The 20,934-nt window shown below is 30.7% G+C and overlaps 3 protein-coding genes and 1 long non-coding RNA gene across 5 annotated transcripts; 3 read left to right on the forward strand and 1 right to left on the reverse strand.

Moving 5' to 3' along the window:
* Positions 1-615: 615 nt before the first annotated feature.
* On the forward strand, positions 616-1,974 carry LOC114184091 (transcription factor CPC-like). Of its 2 annotated transcripts, none has more exons than XM_028071330.2 (3): positions 616-828; positions 1,455-1,551; positions 1,642-1,974. In XM_028071330.2, the coding sequence occupies exons 1-3, from the start codon at positions 780-782 to the stop codon at positions 1,730-1,732; spliced, it is 237 nt and encodes a 78-aa protein (XP_027927131.1). In that variant the 5' UTR covers positions 616-779; the 3' UTR covers positions 1,733-1,974. The 2 variants fall into 2 exon arrangements, with proteins under 2 accessions (XP_027927131.1, XP_085529115.1); XM_085672989.1 differs by having other exon boundaries at positions 1,479-1,551.
* Positions 1,975-2,683: 709 nt separating this feature from the next.
* LOC114184448 (uncharacterized) lies at positions 2,684-6,261 on the forward strand. Its single transcript, XR_003604592.2, has 2 exons — positions 2,684-3,289; positions 3,700-6,261. It is a non-coding gene; the product is annotated as an uncharacterized LOC114184448 (long non-coding RNA).
* A 3,000-nt stretch (positions 6,262-9,261) lies between these two features.
* LOC114184447 (syntaxin-132-like) lies at positions 9,262-13,460 on the reverse strand. The gene is made up of 14 exons (XM_028071757.1): positions 13,244-13,460; positions 12,871-13,079; positions 12,191-12,304; positions 11,888-11,944; positions 11,764-11,812; positions 11,143-11,231; positions 10,969-11,042; positions 10,841-10,883; positions 10,697-10,757; positions 10,539-10,564; positions 10,373-10,450; positions 9,948-10,028; positions 9,791-9,856; positions 9,262-9,680 (listed from the first exon to the last, which is right to left on the reverse strand). The coding sequence occupies exons 2-14, from the start codon at positions 12,886-12,888 to the stop codon at positions 9,516-9,518; spliced, it is 921 nt and encodes a 306-aa protein (XP_027927558.1). The 5' UTR covers positions 12,889-13,079; positions 13,244-13,460; the 3' UTR covers positions 9,262-9,515.
* A 6,601-nt stretch (positions 13,461-20,061) lies between these two features.
* Positions 20,062-20,622, forward strand: LOC114186246 (late embryogenesis abundant protein At1g64065-like). The gene has a single exon (XM_028074289.2). The coding sequence runs from the start codon at positions 20,062-20,064 to the stop codon at positions 20,620-20,622; it is 561 nt and encodes a 186-aa protein (XP_027930090.1).
* The last annotated feature ends 312 nt before the right edge of the window (positions 20,623-20,934 follow it).

Consider the following 20,934-nt stretch of genomic DNA (forward strand, 5'->3'; position numbering starts at 1 on the left):
TCATTTCGGAATGTAACCAAAAGGTGAGTATATTTATTTTTTCTAAAATCAGACCAGTGTCCATTTTAGAACTTTTTTTATTCGTTCAAAACATAAAAATTTGTTCCATCAAATTCGTCTGGTGAGAGATTTAATTAATCAGAAAAAAAAAATCCACTTATCTTCAACAACAAAGAACTATTCATACACAGAAAAAAACAAAAAGGGACAATAATAAATTGTTATCATGAGATTCAATTCACCCCTGTTAAATCTCTACATTGTTTATTGTCTTGTAAGAAAATTTTCACTATGTTCATGATTACTTACTTATGTGTATCTATTCAAACATCTAAAAGTGAATATAATTCACGGTATAAATTTCTGCTATAAATCAGTCAGAAGAATTTTTCAAGATTGAAAACATTATTATTTTTAAATAACTAAATCGATACAAGTTAAAAGATAAAAAATTAAAGGATTTAAAAAAAACAAAAATAAAGATAAATCTTAAAAAAAAAATTGTCCCAGTGAAAATATTACACTTAACTGATATACTAAGTACAGAAGTAGTAGTTTTCAACTAACAATAAATTGTCCAACTACCTAACAAAGTTAAACATAAATGGTCAACCTCCACCTCAACTTCAACTACCGTTCTTCTCTGTTTCTTTCCACTCCCTCCCAAATCTTCAACAGCAACCATTGTTCTTCTCCTTCTATTAATACCTCTCAACAAAACTCCTTCTCTTCAACACACACTTCATCCTCCACCACACTCAAACCACCACCTTCCTCCAATGGCTGACTCCAATACCTCTTCCACTCAAACTTCTTCACATTCTTCTGGTATGTATATTCATTTTCACTCTATTATTCCTTCTTTTTCAGATCTTACTTACCATGCAAAACAAATATTTCAATGCTTTTTTTATCATATTAAATTCATGTAGCTCTTAAACCTGCAAACTTGAGAGTGCACACACACGCATTAATCTTTGCAGTTTTTTTCTTCTTGTGGGTCACTCTTTTAGTGTTTTCTCATGGAACACCAACTACTTTTGGAACCTAATTTCAAAATCTTCTTTGATTGCTAACTTGCTTTTGCTGTAAGTTTTCTTTAATAGCACTGTCTGGTGTACACTTCTGAAGTTGAAAATTGGAAAAATTTATAACTTTTAATAATTTCAGACAACAATAGTAATAAAGAATGTGAAAAAAGACAACTTTTGATAGAAAAAGGTAGTTAAAAACACTCTAGAGTTTATGACAGATACCCAATTATTAACTGACATGCATATGGTTGTGGAAAAGTGGAAATTACTACAATCAAACTATTACAATCATCATATATATGAAAATGTTAAGTGAATAGTGTTCACACGTATCATAACAATTTGAGTCTCTTAGAGTTGACACAACAACAAACCAAAAATTTGGTAGTTAGCTAGCTACTTTTCTGCATGGTTTTTTAGTGAAAGATGACAGAACCTGTTTAGATTCAGGGAAGGTTGAATTTTCTGAAGACGAGGAAACTCTTATCATCAGGATGTATAAACTGGTTGGGAAAAGGTGAGAAAAAATTGTTGTTAACATGCTTTGAAACTTACCCTTTTGAAGAAGTGTAGTGAATAAAAGCAATGTGTTTGTTTTTGTTTTTAGGTGGTCTTTGATTGCTGGAAGAATTCCTGGAAGAACAGCAGATGAAATAGAGAAGTATTGGACTTCGAGACTCTCGAGTTCTCGTGAATGAAGTGGCAGAGTACTACTTATTGGTGGTGTTCAGTGTAGGATGAGCAACAAGATTTTGGGTGCAACAATTAGTGTTAAGTTGTGGGAGTGATTTTGTGGGACATAAACTGAATTAAAGTTGGTCTTATTTATTTATAGGTATTTGTATTTGTATTGGCTATAAAAGAAAGAAACAGCAACTATAAAAGCTGGTTTGTGTAATAGTTTTCCATCTTCAAATGTTACTTGGTGGTGTTCACTTTCTTCGTTTCTCTTTCTCATGTATTAATTGAACCAGTCCAATTCTTCATATCAGAACTGCATAGGGATTCTGGTGTGTTATTCTTGCATATCATCTTTCAAACTCTAACTAAGAAGCACCACTTGATTGAATGATCTTTTCATTTCATATATATAGAATGGGTGGTGGCGCTAGGTCCCACATCGTTCGTTGTAGGGTTGAGTGGAACACACCTAAAAGAAAAGGTGTTAGTGTTGTGGATATAATATGATGTTACATACAGCTACAAACAATAGTTTCACCTAAAAGATTTGTTTTTTTTTTTCCATATACATATGTTAAAACTTATCAAAAAGTACAAAAATCACAAAAAAGTATTAAATAATAGGTGAGATTCATTAAAAATTTTAATTTTAATAAATTTTTGCTAATGATAATAAGTATGTCTAAAAAATTACTATATATAAATATATCATGAATGGTCAAAATTAAGGTTATAAGTTTTTCTTTAAATTATTATAACATCACAAATTTATAAACGCAAAAATTCAGTGGACGAAGAATAAAAAGAAATATTTGTCTTAACAGTGTTTAAAATAATGCGTCTAAAAATAATTATGAGCACCATACTACTATTTATTTATTTATTTTTATTTCAATATAAAATAGTAAAGTGATAAGAAGTAATAATATATAATATATTAAGACAATAAAGAATAGTATAAACAACAAAATTTAAAATGAACTATCGTTTTCTCTCTCTCTCTTCTCTCTCAATTTCAATTTCAAGCACAAAGAGAAAGCGATCTGAGTGGATGAGGTGAGAAGTTGGGAGCTGATTCGCCATCAAGCATCTCGCAACACAATTTCTGACCAAACGTGAAATCCGTGTTTTTCAAGGTATACGCAGCTTTGTTTTCTTCTCTTCTGTTTTTTCGTATCGCTTTCTAAGGCTTCCATCGAACCTACTTTTTCTATATTTAATGTTTCTGTATTCAATGTTTGTCTTTCTATGGATTCTGCAATATTCACTTTACCTCTGTTTTACTAACCTTGAAATCGAACTAGATCAAATTCATATGCTGTTCAGGAAATTCTGGATCTGGTCAATTACTCTGTAGGTTTATATGTGGCTTTGGGATAATTTTTACCGGAGTTAACTTCAAGAGAGCTCCTTTTTATCCATGAGAGAGAGAATGTTGGAACAGGAAGGTGGGTTGAGAACCCTAAACCTTGGAATATGGGTTAGCTTTTGCAAATTTGGTGTCGGATAATCTTCACTTTGCAGAAATGGGTTTTCTGCATATTGGTGTTGGAAAATGTTTACCATTGGTATTGGTAAGTACAGAAGGTTTGTTTGAAAATTTGTTTTTTTTAATGCGAGTTTGTTATGAAACTTAGTATCAAATTTTCAACCCTATACAGTTTTTTTTTTTCTTAGTTCAATAAATAGGAGTTTTTTTTTTTTTAAAAGTATGAGTTTTATATTGTCAACTAATTGGAAATCATTATTGGTTACTATTTTTAATTTATTATTATGAAAATTAATAGACTAATTATACATGACGTTTTGAATTCAGCTACACGTATATTACTTTCTTAAACTTAAAGTTCAACGTCTGTTTTGTCAAAATCACATTTGTCTTTTGCAAACGGGAATTTCTGGACTGTGCAATCATAAATCCTAACATGTTAGATGTCTGAGTTTGTTCATGCTATATTAGATTGCTCTCTGTACTGGATTGCAGGTATTTTCTGCTTCTTCAGCTGACGAACATTGAGTTTCTATTGCCCCTGTCTGTTATTTATAGAAATTGTGGATTTATGATTTCAGTGAGTGAATTCAAATATTGGATATTGGCTGGTTGATGTTTGACATATGGTTGTTTGTTGCGTGCTATCTTCCGGTCCCTTAACAATCAAAAGGAGTATCTGCTTAACATGGTTTTATGGTATTGATTGTTAGATATTACTCACATTGCTGTCTTAGATAAGCGTTATTCATGTCGCTTCGTGTGCTGAACGCCTACTAAATATCATGGTAACAAATAAACTGTATAATGTGAAAAATCCAACCTTGGAAATCATTGTGACCTCAAGATAATATAAACTTAAAGAATTAGGATTTCCCTTATCTGGAAATTCAGATTGGTTTGAGTGATTAAAGTTGTTGAAATGACTATACAGAACATGATTTTCTGGTTACATGTCTCACTATATTATCAATGAGAGATAAGAAGTTCCTTAAACTTGAATATACATGCTTCTTGACAACATGCCTAATTGAAAACAAATCTAGTTCTTTTATCTTGATATAAGAAATTTTTATTTAATGATGAAACTTGATAAGAGAAAAATGCAAGTGAAATATATTGCCATATAGCTGGAGGCAACATTCAATGGGTAAGAATAGACATTTGAAGTTGGGACCATTTGGTGAGTGGTGGGTAATAGTAACTTGGAGTTTTCCGGTTTTCCCGTATATCTTTTTAGTGTAATCTTTAGCTATATGAAAATATCAAACTCAAGTGTAGTCCATAACTACATTGCCTATCTAGTGTCAAGCCGAATGGATACTGAAGTTTCTATTCTCTAACCCTCTGGGCTACAAACAAGCAATAGCTACATGGTCTTTTTAATCACTGCAAGGATGATTAAGATAACTGTGATTGTTGAAATTCTCTACCTCCTATTGTTTCTGATGTGAGAATTTTCTTGGCAATTATTTTCCTTGAGGTCTAGATGCTCTACTGACAAAAGTTCCCATGATATTCCGGCTGTGTGGACAATAAGGGATAAAGTTGTCAAAATTTCAAAGTATTCTAAGAATTTATGAGGACAAGTACCTTACATGATTAAAGTTAAATTAGTGCCGAATATTTGTTTGGGGGAAATGATGAGCTCTAGATGGATATATATATATATATATATATATATATATATATATATATATATATATATATATAAAAGAAAAATAACTAACAGTTAGAAGAAGACATGTTCAATTTCAAGACATTCAACAATTCTCGGCTTCAGAAGTCATGATAAGAACGTAACAACATATACTTACATTCTTGCTTTTGTTTACTCTTCATCTACTTTTAAAGCCCATCATGAACTTTATCTACTCGAATTTAAGGGACTGTATGGAAAACCCTTTATCTTTCGAAGACAGAAAGATGGAGTACAGGGAAGTTCTTAAGTTAGTCTTATTAACTAAAAAAAAGAAACAGCAAGTATGAAAATTCCTGGTTTTCCTTGTCTCTAAGCTAACTTATGTTGCCCATGAGACTATTTTATCTCTGACATCAGTTATTCATCAATTGACAATTAGATTGTGTATACTATGACTTGTTAATATCAACATGGAAGAGGTGATAAGTTAGGAGCAATGATGGTATAACAGCTGCCCCCTCTACCCTAAAGAAGCTCCAACACTGAGCCAGAGTGTCTAAATAGTAATTGCGACCACAAGATTAATAATTCTCAACCATTGCTGTTTATACAATCAATGACCAATTTAACAGAATTCAACTATTCAAGCTTACCTCATATTTGCATACTCAACTTTTGAATGCATTACCCATGCTAATTCTCCTGAAATCAAATCAATCATTTGTTTACACAGGAAGTAGAATAGTACTAGTCATTTACACCTCTCACACTTCATCTCAAATACTTATAATATATAAACTAAAGTCCTATTTAACCAATAATTACACAACCAGCTAACTTTAGCATTGGTAGTTAAATATGGGTAGATTTAAGTAAGTTTGGTAGCTGGCTAATCAGAGTGACGTATTGGGAAATGTTTGAATTGCTTTATTAACGAAAAAGTAATGGATAAAAGCTCTTGCTCCTGATTCAGAGTTAAAGAAAAATAGTGGACAACCTATTATGCATTAGCCGTGCAAGTGTACACTAAAAGCCAATTTGACAATGTAGAAGGTACTACAATCAAAGTAACTACTGTAACAATTGAGTTTTTTCCTGCACTTACAAATTAAATGTGGAATATCTATAGTTCTGTTCTTTATATCTAAGCAATAAAATTACTTTCCTCTCCTCTGGTTACTTCTTCCATGGTTTCAAAACAGCGAGTACGATGATGGCGGCAATGGCCAGGAGCAATATAATGGAAATCATCATGCATTTTCTTGATTTCTTTTGCAAGCTTTTTGCAGTTTGGAGAGCGTCGTTACCCAGTCTCACATGATCAGTTGCATTTGTCACCTGTTCATTACAGAATGGCATTTTAAAAAGACATGATTAGATGTCCGAAATAGTAAATATTTTCCTAGTAGTTCAAATCTTTTGCAATTGATGCAGTAGTTACATTTTTCTTTCCAAACAATAAACATGGAAAATGCTACTGATGCAAATTAGTTCCTCCAGTATAAACAGTTAATATGATGATTATATATAGGTTTGATAGGAAATATCTATTTTTGGAGTAATTTTATTAAATTGCATAACTGGTATAAAGTAATGGGAGGAACAATTTTCTGCACAAGTAAAACAAAGTTGGTAACGTATTAAGACTCAACACAAGAGGAACTCGCACCAAATGTACACAATAGTCATCACTCTTTTAAGCAATGGAATAAACTTTAGTTTTTTGTACTGTTGAAAGCATTCATACTTTAACATATAATATGATGTAGCCACTATCATACAACTAATTTTATCCGCACATCAATTTTAGTGCATATGTTGTCTTTTGATTTTTACGAAATATTTTTAAGATGCTCATACATAAGAAAGATAGGAACCGAAAAAAGAGGTACATATATAAATATTTAAAATTTCATGGTTATAAGATGAAACAGTGAAGGGTAAGGGTATAAGCTCAAAAAATCAATTACGAGATTATAAGTAGGTTTTGTACGTCCATGGTAGAAATCTGAGGCAACAATGCAATATATTTGTTGTTTTAGCAGAGATTAAAAAGCACCAATGGTAAAAGAATTGTATAATTCAAGTTTTTTGTTCTTAGCAATGCTATAGTTTTTAACTTTCACAATCTAAATATCTAAAACGAGTGTGAAAATAGCCCAAATATAAAGAGATAAAAAGTGTTGTTTGAATAGGTAAAAATGATCCAAAAGGTGAAGTTTGTTTTTCCTTATTCAGATAGGTAGAATAAAAAGAAGAAAAATAAACTCACATATTGCAGGTGCTTATTTGGATAGGTAGAAATGAAAGGGAAAAATAATCATTGTATGTGCTTAGATACTGTTTCCAATTTTATTTAAAGCTGTTTTTTGTGCACCAAGAAGATAAACTATGAACAATAATACCTAAAATATCATGTAAGTTTTGTACTAAACAAACAGAATGCAAAGAAACAAGTAGAAAGTGTAAGAGATTTTATAATAATAAACATTTGATGAAACAATAAATTTTTTATTATGATATTTGTCACAATTGAAGCAATTTAAATTTTATATCACATAATGTATAGTTCAAACATCAAGAAACGAAAAACTGATCCCTAATCCTATTCAATCCCAAACACATTACTAAAGTGTTTCTTTTATCTTCACTCCTATTTCTATTTTTACCATATTTATTTTCACTCACCTTTTCCATTTCTCTAATCCTCGCCAAACGTAACCGAAGGTAAAAGTAAAAGGCATAAAAGCAATATGTTGGGAAATTCCTATTTCACTTTCACCCTCAACTTTTGGTATACCTCCTACTTAGATTATTCGTAGGCATAAGAAGAGAAAAATTAGTAAAATAATGATGTTATCACTTTCTCAAATTAGTAAGTCTTAGCAATTGAAAATAAGTCATAGATGGATGACCAAGCAAGAGTTCAAGAGCTAATTCAGAATTCTAACAGATGCATTTTCTTCTGAAATTCAAATAAAATTCATAAAGACATTCATTGCAATAGGTCGAATCCAATATATAATGTTTATTCTACTACCTTCTACAATATTATAAAATACCTCTAAAATACTATAAAGTATCTCTAAAATATTTTCAACAATTAGATTTTATTATATTTTATAATATCTTATGATATAATAATTGCTTATCTAATACATATAATATTTTATAATAATTAATTATCATTAATAATAGAATCAGCATCCCACCGTTAGAAGTACTCACTTAATCAACAATTACAATAACATAAAAGATGAAAATATCAGTTAATGAAAGTAAATCAAACCAATAAAAAATAATAAATTTGTTTATAGGAAAACATTAAATATATGAAAACTTAATTTTTAATAAATAAATAATTAAAGTTCAATAATGAATTCGTCTTAATTAGTTTCGAGGCATAATCAATGTGGTCAAGATCATGAAATAAATTAGGTTAGGTAACAAATTAAATAAACATAAAAAACAAGTGATAAATCAATTAAAATTAGTATCAATATGAAAAGGAACAAAGATGATTTATTTTTAGGAAATTAAAATTAAAAAAATGGTTCATATAAGAAAGAAAAAATATATTGAATAAAAGAATGAAGGAATCAAGGAAAGATAAAAAGAATTCGTGAAGAAGTAAAAAAATTCAAATAAGGATAAAAATACTAAGAAAGATCCTAGGAGATTTTTCCTAAGAACGACAAAAACTAGCTGTTCAGAGGAGGAACGTATTTCATAATTGTTTTGAGAGAATAAAATCTCATTGAAATTGAATGTGAAAAAGTTCGCAAAGTAGCCAGATAACTTTCTAATTTATACATATAGAGGATAATGTATATTGATATCCACGTAAGTGCCTAAAATAATAATATTTATAATAATAATAATAATAGTAATAAAAATTATGCTATAAAATTATTATTATTATTATTATTATTTATTATATGAAGAAAAAGAAGATGATGAATATACATAATATGATATCCTACAAAGAATTGGGTTAAGAAATAAGATGGTAAGAAATTAAAAAGTGGAAAATGAAACTTGTCACAGAAAAAAAAAAAAGTTAGTGAATAGAAGAAGCAAATATATCAGAAAATGAGCCTTTGAAATACCTATAGAAGCTGCAGAAACATTTTCACAGGTATTCACCAATTTATGTGCACCTTGACTCAGTCCTAGCCAACGAAATCACATGGTCCAAGATAAAATGGAACTCTTCATTACTCTCTCACGTTTATACAAGGTTATTACGTACGCTAATAAAATTGTTAGGACAACCTTGTATTTTTGGTAAACTACCGAGGAGCACTATCTTAAACCAGCTGACAAAAATGAGAACTATGAAGAACTAAAGAATGTTCTCTACGGATGTGCTTTCTATCAATAAAGAATATCAATGCAAGATTGCAACTAGACAATGACAGAAAAAACAGCTTTATAGAATAATACAAGGAAACACAACACCCTGATAAACCTTTGAGGGCTACAAAGAATATGAATTTATATCGTGAGACACGACAATGAATGTATTCAGAAATCAGTCACACCACACAAAACAAGCATCTCGATCATACAAAATAAGAAGGCTTAAAAATCCCGCTCTAAGATGTCCCTTTGACACAAATGCATATGTTATAGACAAAAGGTACACAGGGCCACACACTCGAGCCCTCTAGCTACTCTTCCAAGGTTTGAGAACACCCACAACTATGATAGCTACTATTATCAACAGTATAATGATGGCAATGCACATCCATTTTCGTGAGTTCTTCTGGAGTTTCTTAGCATTTTGAAGTGCACTTGTCCCTCTCTGGACATGATCGACTGCGTTGTTGACCTGAACAAGCCTCTCATTAACGCAAAATCAAACTAAATATGCCCTGTATTCCACATACACATGCATACAAACACAACATTAAGGGTGTGATAGGCGCAGAGTGAACAAACCTGACTTTCAATGTTATCTAGAATTTCTCCTTGTGCATCAACTAAGACTGCCATGTCAAGGTAAATCTGCGAAATGGTAAAATAGAGTTAGACATGCTATGCTATATTATTACAGCTAGATTAAATATTTAAGACTGAGATCTTCGTGTAAGCAAACCTGGTGTAAATCAAGAAGTTTTTTCTCAATCTCTTTCACAGCATCATGTCTCTCCTGAATTTCTTCTACTGTGTTTACTACCTGCAAAATCCAAGTTTTCTTATGTTTTAATTCTCCAAACAAGTGAAGTGAAATCATAACTACAAGTTTCCAAAATGAAACAATTTGTTTGACTACGCTCTCCCCCAATCCCCTGAAAAAAAAATTATCATCTTTGGCCATGAGATAAAAATGTGAAACCTCACTTTACTAAATAAAGTTAGTGTAAATAGAATAATATGTATCAATTCAATCGTGAATTAATTTTCCACTAAGCCTTTTTTTCCATGTACTGAACAAAAAGAGGAAGACAGAAAAAATAACATAATATGTTGAACTTTTCGAGAGGAAAAGATAAACTCTAGTTAAAATCACAAACCAAGTACCTGTCCTCGGCCTGCTTCTAGGATTGCTCTCTGGAAGATTTGCTCACTGTTTCCAGTTTCTATCAGGTGATCTATTGTCTATCACAGTCAATGATGTCCAATTACAACAAAATTTATATGCAGTGAATATCTCATCTCAAATCACAAACTCATGAGTTAAGCTCACCTCATCATCTGGCCTAGTCCCAGTAACTGTAAATCAAATCAAGTAATCACAGTGTCACAAAGTGAACACAATTAAACACTTTATAATATATAAGTTTAAAATAATAATAAAAAACAATGGTACTGCCATAGTGTACCACTGGGATGAAGAGTTCAAACCTGTTATAACTCTTCTCTCCACAACCTCACGATATTCATCTTGTATTCTTTGTCTAAGAGTCTAAAACACAACACATTGATGAGAAGACAGACAAGAAAATGGAAAAACAGCTTCTGCTGTTAGGTGTTCAAAACTAAACATACCTGGAACTCTGTCATGAGATCCTTGAATTTTTTAGCCAAGGCACTATGGTTTCAAGGAAAAGTAAATAATTCAGTTTTCTGGGTCCTTTTATCAAGTACAATGATAAAGACTTGTACAACCAACTTACTTTGTCATATTCATTCTTGCTCTGTCAATACCTGTTCCCTTCTCACAGCCAGGCTTTTGTCTATTAGATAGGTTCTGCACAAAACAATTCATGATCAAATAATTTTCATACTTGTCTGAAATTTTACAATAAATTAACATCCAATAAAACTATATTCAGCCAATAGCTCAATACATCTCTGTTTATAGCCTCAATCTTTGTTTTGACACCATGAGCAATCTTTCCAACTTCATCAATATCCTTCTCCATCCTTTTCTTGATACCTGAAAGTAATGTTATAGGTTTAACACTATTAAGTTTTGTTCGCATATATTGTAAATTCCAAAAGTATATCAAAAAAATTAAATTTGAAGCATAAATATTTATGTAACTTGCCATTGTTGCGGAAAAGACAATTTACCATGTGTCTGTCTGGCTATAGCAGCCTGACAAACCCAAATTAATATAATTTCAGCTCCAATACAAAAAATCCTTACAACGAAATTCAAAATGGATGGTTCAACTAAAGTATATCATTCCATCGTAACACCCGCTTAATGACACATGTTTTGGTAACAGATTTTATTCATTGTTCTAAAGAGCATCAAATTTTAATATTAGCAACAAATGCAGTATTAAGAAAAAAAAAAAAAAAACTGTCATGTGTCTGGCTATAAGTGCCTGACACACCCAAGTTAATTGTCAGCACCAATACCAGAAAATCTTACAACTTAATTCAAGATGGATGATTTCAATTAAAAACAAAAAACATTGCACTTGATGTAACCATAAAAATAACATTGCATTGTAACACACCTTTCATGGCAGATGCTTTTGTAACAGCTTTCGATTCCTCATTAGCTTCCTGGAAAAAAGTACTCTTAGCTTATAAATGAGATCTTGCTGCTGGAAAGTAACAAACGATGAAGATAATGGATACCTTTAGCTTTTGAAGTAGCACCGCCAGCTTATCGATCTGTTTATCAGCCTCATGGATCTAATATCGAAACAAAGAATATCAGTACATGTAGGATATTAACTGCACTGTTGAACAAACTGCATAAACAAAAAGTTGATTATGGAAAAAGTTCTATTATCCCCTTGGACAACAATATCGTTCGACTCCCAGCCTATTCTAAAATAATATCCGAACAACAAAAAACCCTACAACATCTCAGGTAATAAATTGCTATCTTAAATAGTCAAATGCTCTAAAATTTTAAAAAGCGTATACATTGTGTACCTGCTTATTAAAGGCTTCCATTCCCATATCAGAGTTGCTTCTCGGAACCTGTCCCATTTCAACGTCACTTTCTCTAGAAGGCTGGCCATTACTAGCTTCACCAACAAATGAATCCTGCAAGAAAGAATGTCAAATAATAATGACAATAGTAAAAAGAAAAAGAAAACTATCCTTAGATTTTGATCTTATAACACAACAACATTGTACTAAACATAACCCATTTCCTATTAATGAATTAACAGTAACAAAACAAAAACACCAGAATCACTATCAGAATAAATCCAAAACCAAAAATTATGCCACAAAAAAAATAGCCACCTGCAATCTAATTGGGGATTAACTATGATCTGAGTTAAATTAAGACACCGCCTTTCGGAAATTTTCCACTAGCCATGTAGTGGTTCAGCGATGAACTGAATTGTACGGCTTACAATGTCAGAACACGTTGATTCCTATTCGTATCCCACTAGAATCCAGGCAAAAATTTGGGCACCCCTTAATGTCGTTTTAAAAAAAGAAAAAAAGATAAAATAAAATGAAATGAAACAGAGTATGAATCTGACACTGTGATGGCAGAAAATTAGAACAGAAAAACAATAAGTTTAGCAACAGAACTACAAGACCCAGTTATCAAAATCGAAATTTGAAATCGAAAGAGGGAATTACAGATATCAACTTACAGTGAGAAGGTCGTTCATCGTGAATTGTCAAATCAATCTGTCAGAGAGAAGAAAGAGATGTCCAAAGCAGACAGTGAAACGGCAATAATTGTTGTGTCTTTGGCCGGCGAAACGACAGCGAAGCAAGGCAGGGCAACCCACGAACTCTCTCACAATGCATTTTGTTTTTTGTTTTGGGAGATGTTATTTTGACTCTCCCCTTGACAACCCTGAGGTGGCAAAATGTGAAAGGGCAAAAACGGTAAAGGAAGAAACCACGAAAGGGCAAAAACGGTAAAGGCATAAATCACAACAGGACAAAAAGGGTAAAGAAAAAAAAGTGAGATCAGATCGGAATTTCAAAACTGAAAGTGACAATGGGGATGGAACTTACAGTGAAGTGTAGGAAGCGGATTTAGAAGCCGCTATAAGGAAATCTAGAATTCCTAAATCCAAGAGAAAAGTGAAGGTTTCTTTTGCCACTGTTGGAGTCGCTGGTGGAGGTGTGGAGGTTTCCCGTCGCCGGTGGAGGCATTTGAGTGAGGTGCGGTTTTTTTTGCCACTGTTGAGGTCGTCGGTGCCGCCCTGGTTGGTGGTGGAAGAATTGCGGTTTGAGGGGTTACAATTTCTAATTTGGGAATTATCGATCTACCCCTGTACTTTTACAAATAAAAAAAAATAGTCGCTGAACTTACATATTTACCCTTCAGTGACATTGTGAACTGGGCCCACAACTAAAATACTAGATTGTTTCGTTGTTTGTTTTCTTATATGTTTCAAACAATTTCTTTAAAAACAATAAATGCTTCCATTTCCGTATTCGTATAGTCTATTTTTTACTTTTTAATTTATTATTAAATTATAAAATTGATGATCTTTACAATTTTAATATCTTTTAGAATATAAATAAAACTTACTAATGATATAATTCCCTTTCAAAATTCATTTTAAAACGAAAGTAGATGTTGATGGAAGGTCTCAATCTTTAAACAAGTATTTTTATTTCAAAATCTGTAAATAGAAAGTTATTTTTCCTTCCACAAATTTCAGTTATTAATAAAGTTAATTATAAAATATAAAATATTCCGTATCAAACCAAGTTCATTGGTATAAGAATTCTGTCAATAAATATCTCTAAATATCTTTTAATTTTCGAGACTTATCTAAAGACTCAATTTACTCAAACTTTTAACTACAAAAAAGTAAACATACTTTTTACAATATCATTTGACTATATTGTCATGTTTGAAATTTATTGACCGTAATAATTATTCTAAATTTATACTAAAATAATGCATAATTAATAGAAAATATAAAAAGAAAATATTAATACCTCGTGATATTCGTGTTTTGTCATGTCGATTTGTACACATTTAACCATTTTATTTATATTATCATTTCATACTAGAAACTAAAATATAACTTTTGTGAAAAATTAAAAATTAACAAGCATTCATGAAATTGTTGACATTAAAAGTATCTCGTCCTTGTAATTTTGAAGAACAACTTTTATGCAAAATGCTTTCTTGTTTTTGTTCATTGATAAGGTAACTTTAAGAAAAATAATCTTTTATATATTAGGCATATGATGAAGTTAAAGGAGGAAGAAAGAGAGTGACCAATGATATGTGAAAATTGACTTATTGATTATGGTTTGGCTTTTGGACAACCTGAAACCTCTGCAATGAATGCGGAATGAACATCACTTTTTTCTCTTTGTTGAGTTTGTATCCAGCTAGAAATCAACAAAATTTTTAAAACAAAAAATGAAAACTTGTCTCCATTGTATGCTTGAGATTCCATGACTTTTGACTTGTGAGTACCTTTATTCAAAGGTTTGGCACATGATACCATTCTTAGACACATATATTTTAGCATTTGTCAAGTGCATTTTCCCCCCAAAAGAAGATGCAATTAAATATTTAATTATTCATCTCTAAATCAGAAGTTTGATAATAATGTTTAATATACATTTTTTCTTGTAAAATATTTATCATATTTATGGATGATTAATTTTGGTTAGAATAACACAACGGGTATTTACGTCAGACAAAAATCAAGGGATGAATCGGTTTCTTAACAAAATTTATACTTTAAAAAATTCTATTTTAAAATCAAAATTACAATAAAATCTTCTTCTTTAGGATAACAACACTTAGTCAAAGAGGGTAAGGAAAAATAAAATTGTATATTGTTTTATATTAAAATATTATATGTTTGGTCTATTAACTAAACTCTAAAATAAACTGAAATTATAAATATGAGTAAGAACAATATAAAAAAGAAAGCACATCTCTTGAAGTAAGAAATGAGAAACACATCCCTTAAAATTCACAAGGCTGAACCCCTCATTTGAATCACACGAGGATGAAGAAGCACCTTAATACAAATGAGTTGTTGATCAAGAACTAATTTGTCTCTTTAAATGTTTTGATATGATTTCTTAAGAATAAGCTAGGCAATTCATTGATTGATTTGTGTTAATCAAAAATTAATTTGTCTCCTCGCTTATTTTGATATGATTTCCTAAGAATAAGTTAGGCAATTTATATTCGTGTTCGTTGTTTTATTCGTGGTTTTGAACTTCGTTCTTTGTTGCGGTTTTGTTTGTAGTTTCGGGCTGCTTGTTTTGTCCTCCAACCGTGTTGTTGCTCGTTCTTTTGACTACCCCATAGAAACATTATTTTGTTGTGCAAGGTTTTAACGAGACACCATATACACTTTATGTTTCATAAGTACATGAATAATGTTCAAAAATATGACTACTTGGAATATCTTAGCCTAGTATCTAAATATGTGATTACTCGGTAAATTTGAGCCCAACGTTCGAACTTGTGACTACTTGGTAAATCAGAGCCTGACATCTGAACTTGCGACTACTCAATAAATTCGATCCCAGTGTCCGAATATGCGACTACTCGGTAAACTCGAGCCTAGTGTCTAAATATGTGACTTCTCGATAAATCCAAACATAGGCATCAAAATATGTGACTACTTGGAAAATTTGAGCATGAGTGTACAACTATGGACCTACATGGAAAATACTCCAATTATCTTATGAGTGTTTGACCATGGACCCACTTGGAAAAACACTACAAGTATCTTATGAGTGTCCAACCATGGACCCACTTGGAAAACACTACAAGTACCACACGAGTGTTCAACCATGGACTTACGAGTGTTCAATTTTGAACTTACCAAAAAAAATCGAGTATAAACTAAGCGTCTAAAAGCATGACGCTATAAGTGTCTGAGTACAACCCAACAATGAGCTAAAAGCAACACACAATTTGTCCAAGAGCTAAGAGTATCTTATAAAACTGAGTATAAGGAGCTAAAAACAACATTTAAACTTGTTCATTTAATATCTTGGTCCACCTGTAACAGTTATTAACTTTCGAGCTCAATGGGCTTTTGTACCTAACTGCGACCCAAAAAATATTATTATTATGAGGCCTAAAACGACGTAATAAGTACAATATCCAAGTGTGAGATCTATATGAAATATTAACACCCATATAATCAAAGAAAGATGATATTTATTATGATTAAATATGTTTTTCGTCCCTTCACTTTCAGTGAAAATTGGAATTAATACCTTAATTTAGTCCTCTAACTTTAGAAATGTTTGGATTTAGTCATTTTAACCAATTTTTTAAAATTTATTTAACGGTTTAAACGTGTTTCATGAGAGCATTTGACTGTTTATTCCGCTTGACATATTTCTGCTTCAATGTTAGCTAAGAAACTGTCTTGAAACACGTTTAAAACATCAATTAAACTTAACAAAATTTTGTTAAAAGGACTAAGTCAAACATTGGTAAAGTTGGAGGACTAAATTAGGTCAAGGTTTTGGAGAGGGACTAATTCCAATTTTCACTGAAAGTTAAGAGACCAAAAACATATTTAACCTTATTTATTATAATATAAACAAAATTGAGATATAATAAACTGATTACAGTTATTATTATTATTATTATTATTATTATTATTATATATATATATTAAATATGTTGTTATATCTGAATTTATCTTATTTGTTACTAATCAACCCACAAAAGTCTATACATATCCTTAATCACAAAATGTATTTTAACTCAATACTCATTTTATATTCAAATATTTTTTACTGACTTGAGTTTCGAAGTCCGTGAACTTCTCCTCTTACTCAAAAATCAGTCCACCTCAAACCAAACCAACTAAATTCCAGTAATAACATTTATAAATTTATATTCAGATGCCAGCTACATCTTTATAGCCATATTTATTTCACAATGTATTTGCCCTCTTATAACAAATTGTATTTGCCTAAATTGCTCCCTAATACCATTATTTTTTTTCAAACAGTTTTTACCCAAGTTTTACTCATCACTAGAAAAATGTTCATTACCTATAAATTTTTTATAAAATTGTTTCAACAATAAATTCATGCACATTTTTCTTTAAAAAATAGTATGAAATGCATTTCTTTTTACATATAAATGTATTTATCATGAAATATTTATAGATTTTATAGTATTTTTTTTCTACATGAAATATTTTTTGTGTAAAATTATTTGAAAAAACAGATTTCATAATTATCTGCAAATTTATTTATGTATATGTTAATTATATAATTTTTTTCTTGCTAATATAACTTTGTAGCAAAAAGTATTAAAAATATATTTATTGAACATTTTCTTGTAAATTATAATTTTATAAATAATAATATGGTGCTTGGGGGCATGGGTTTAGGGTTTGGGAATCAAATTTGGGGATTTGAATAATGTGAGAGAACCAAAAGTGGAAACACTCTTGTGTGTGATGAAGATGGAGGTTGGAGAGGATGAGGAGTGGGTCTTTGAATGGAGATATGTGGAAATGTTGTTTTTTTTTCTTTTTCACTTGTAGGCAAATTGGGGGTAGACGATTTCAAGTTGAAGTCGGGGGTTAACGATTTTTATTGTAATTTATTACGAAATGTTTGTAATCGATTATGACTTTGATTAAAGGGTGTACAAATTCAAAAAGGATAATATGTGGGGTAACATTTTCTCTATTTGAAAATAGGTGGGGTCATGACGTTTTCTTAATCAAAAAATGTGTGGGGGTGCGACATTTTTTACTATTTCTAGTTGCACCTCCATTTTCCCTTCAAAAAGTCATCCACCAACTTCATTTGTGGTACGTGAATGACACATGTGCACTATTGGTCAAGCTATATAGGTTTTAATCTTATACCAGACTCTCAAACCAGGCGTAAGGCTTTTGGACAACCATCCACTACAAGGATCCATAACGAAATGGATCAACCAAATCCGGATAAACCCAAAAAATATTTTTATTGTCGTACTGGAGGTCATCATAGAGTCAAGTCCATTTCGACAATGAATTACAATAAATATTACTCAAAATCACAAAGCAACCCAATTCATTGTCGATATGAATATCGACCCCTATAATGACCTTCAATATGACAGTAAGAACATTTTTTGGGTTTATTCGGATTTGGTTGATCCATTTCGTTATGGATTCTTGAAGTGGATGGTTGTCGGACAGCCTTACACTTGGTTGAGGGTATTGTATAAGATTAGGACCTATATAGCTTGACCAATAGAAGTTGATGGTTCACTTTTGAAGGAAAAATGGGGTGCAAGTAGAAATAGTAGAAAATGTCACACCCCCACATGTTTTATGATTAAGAAAACGTCATGACCCCATCCGTTTTCTAATAGAGGAAATGTGGAACCCCACATGTTGTCTTTTTGAATTTGTACACTCTTTGTAATCAAAGTCGTAATCATTTACGAAAAAATCGTAATTGATTACAATAGAAAACGTTAACTCCCACGATTTCAGCTTGAAATTATCTAACCCCAGTCCGACTTTGATTTAAAAACGTGTAACATGTTTTCTTAATTTAAAAATGTGTGGGATCGCATGATTTGCTTATTTTATAATTTTTAAAAATTTTGATATTTTTATAATAAAGGAGACAAATTTGCCTACAAATAAAAAAAAACGGGAAAAAAATTGGTCAAGATTGATTCCTTTTATTATACGCACATTATGAATATAATCTTTTATATTAAATGTTAGCATTAAATACATTTGTTATGTTAAAAAAAAAATGTTAAAGAAAAATATATATTTATTTAATTTTTTTCTTTAATTGAAAAATCAAACTACAATAAATATAATATTTAACAACAGGTCAAAATTTAAGAATTAAAAATATATTTAACATTTTATAATTATTTTATGTAAGTCGAAAGTAATATTTTATTATTTATAGATTCTAAGCATGTTTTAAATTTTATTTTTAGTTTGATATTTTTGTTTAAATTTATTAGTTAATTATATAAAATTATCGTTTATACTAATAATTATTATTAAAAACACGTAACATTTTCTTTAAGATCAATATATTTATTTTATTTATTTAAAATTAAAATACGAGTTTTCTATAATGATTTAATATAAATCTATAACTTAAATAATTCATATCCGAAAAAAATTAATAAATTAAATAATTAAATATAAATTTACAATTCTACACCTATAAATCAATACATGAAAAGATATTCAATCTTGGTGTTCACAATTCTATTTTTAATTTTACTTTTTAATAAATAATATTTTTTAAACTAAAATAACTGTTTTACTTTTTAAGTAATTGTTTTATTAAATTTAACAATTTCACTCTTTTAATTTTTTTAAAGTACTTTTAGTAAAATAAAATATCTACAAAGTAAATAAATAAAATATTTATAATTAAATTTACAAAATTATTTATATTTATCTTTAAAATTTAAAAAAAAATGAATGTCTTTACACTTGTTGTGCTAAAGTTAACGCTCTTTTCTTTTTTTCAGTTGTGGATTTTTCTTATTGTTTCCGCCACCATTTGTGTATTGCATTAATAGTCAAATAAATGCATTTTTGTATTATGCTTCATTTTGTACTGGTCCTGCAAAACGTACGTAGTAAGGAACAAAAAACTGATCATGTAACAAAGAATATTTTATTTGTTTATGTGTTGGGTTTCTGAAATAAGGAATCAAGTGCAAACGGTTTTGACCCAAAATTTGTTTCGATAAGTATCAATTGAATCAAGAAAAAAAAAATCAATTTTAGAATCCCTGAATCAAAACAAAACCATATATCTATAAAACAGTGACCCACTCACCCACCACACACAATCACAAACTTTTCAGAATTGAATCAGAAAGCATGAGTAACAAAGGTCTCAAGATTTGCTTGGTCTTGTTTCTGTTTTTACTCGTCATTGTTTCAGTTGGGATGGTAACCTTATTTTTAACAGTTTTCAAACCCAAGGATCCAAACATCATGGTCCAACCTGTTGGTCTTGAACACTTCAACTTGTCTCTTTTGACCAATTTGACTGCAAATGTGAGTCTGCCAATGGTGATCACTATGGTGAATCCAAACTTTGGAAGCTTTGAATACCCCGAAGCCATGGGTTATGTGAATTTCCATGGTGGCATTGTGGGTGAAGTTCCGATACAGGGAGAGTTTGTGCCAGCACGTGAACAGATCGTAGTGGACGCTTGGGCCAATTTGATGCTACAGAAGGTGGTCACTGATACCAGATTTTGGGCAGATGTTCTAAGTGGATCGTTGAATTTCACATCAACAGCTGCATTGCCTGGGAAAGTTGAAATGCTCAAGATTTTGAAGTTGAAAGCCACTGTTTATAGCACTTGTGATTTCTCCATTGACTTAACCTCTAGGAATGTTGATAGCAAATGCAGTGCCAAAATTAAGCTTTGATTGCTTGTAGTCAAGGGGTTTTTTGCATAACTATTACCCTTTTTTTCTCTGTTCAATTCATTTGTAATTGAGGTTTTGCCTTTTTCTTTTTTTTTAATCCGCAAATATAACTTATTAGTATGTGTTTGGATTATAATTAAAAAAATTAAGTTTGGTCGAAAGAAACAGAAAATTTCTTTAAACCGAAAATTTTCAACTGAAAATTTTGATAGTTTTGCTTTGAGAGCAACCCACCTTTGGGACTTAACAAAATTGAAAAAAAAATTGTCAAGTGACTACAAAATAAATTTGGATTTAGCTTCCAAACCTGAA

Source organism: Vigna unguiculata, chromosome 5 (assembly GCF_037176805.1).
Source record: "Vigna unguiculata cultivar grain cowpea cultivar isolate G323 ecotype 2 chromosome 5, ASM3717680v1, whole genome shotgun sequence".
Classification (NCBI taxonomy): Eukaryota; Viridiplantae; Streptophyta; class Magnoliopsida; order Fabales; family Fabaceae; genus Vigna; species Vigna unguiculata.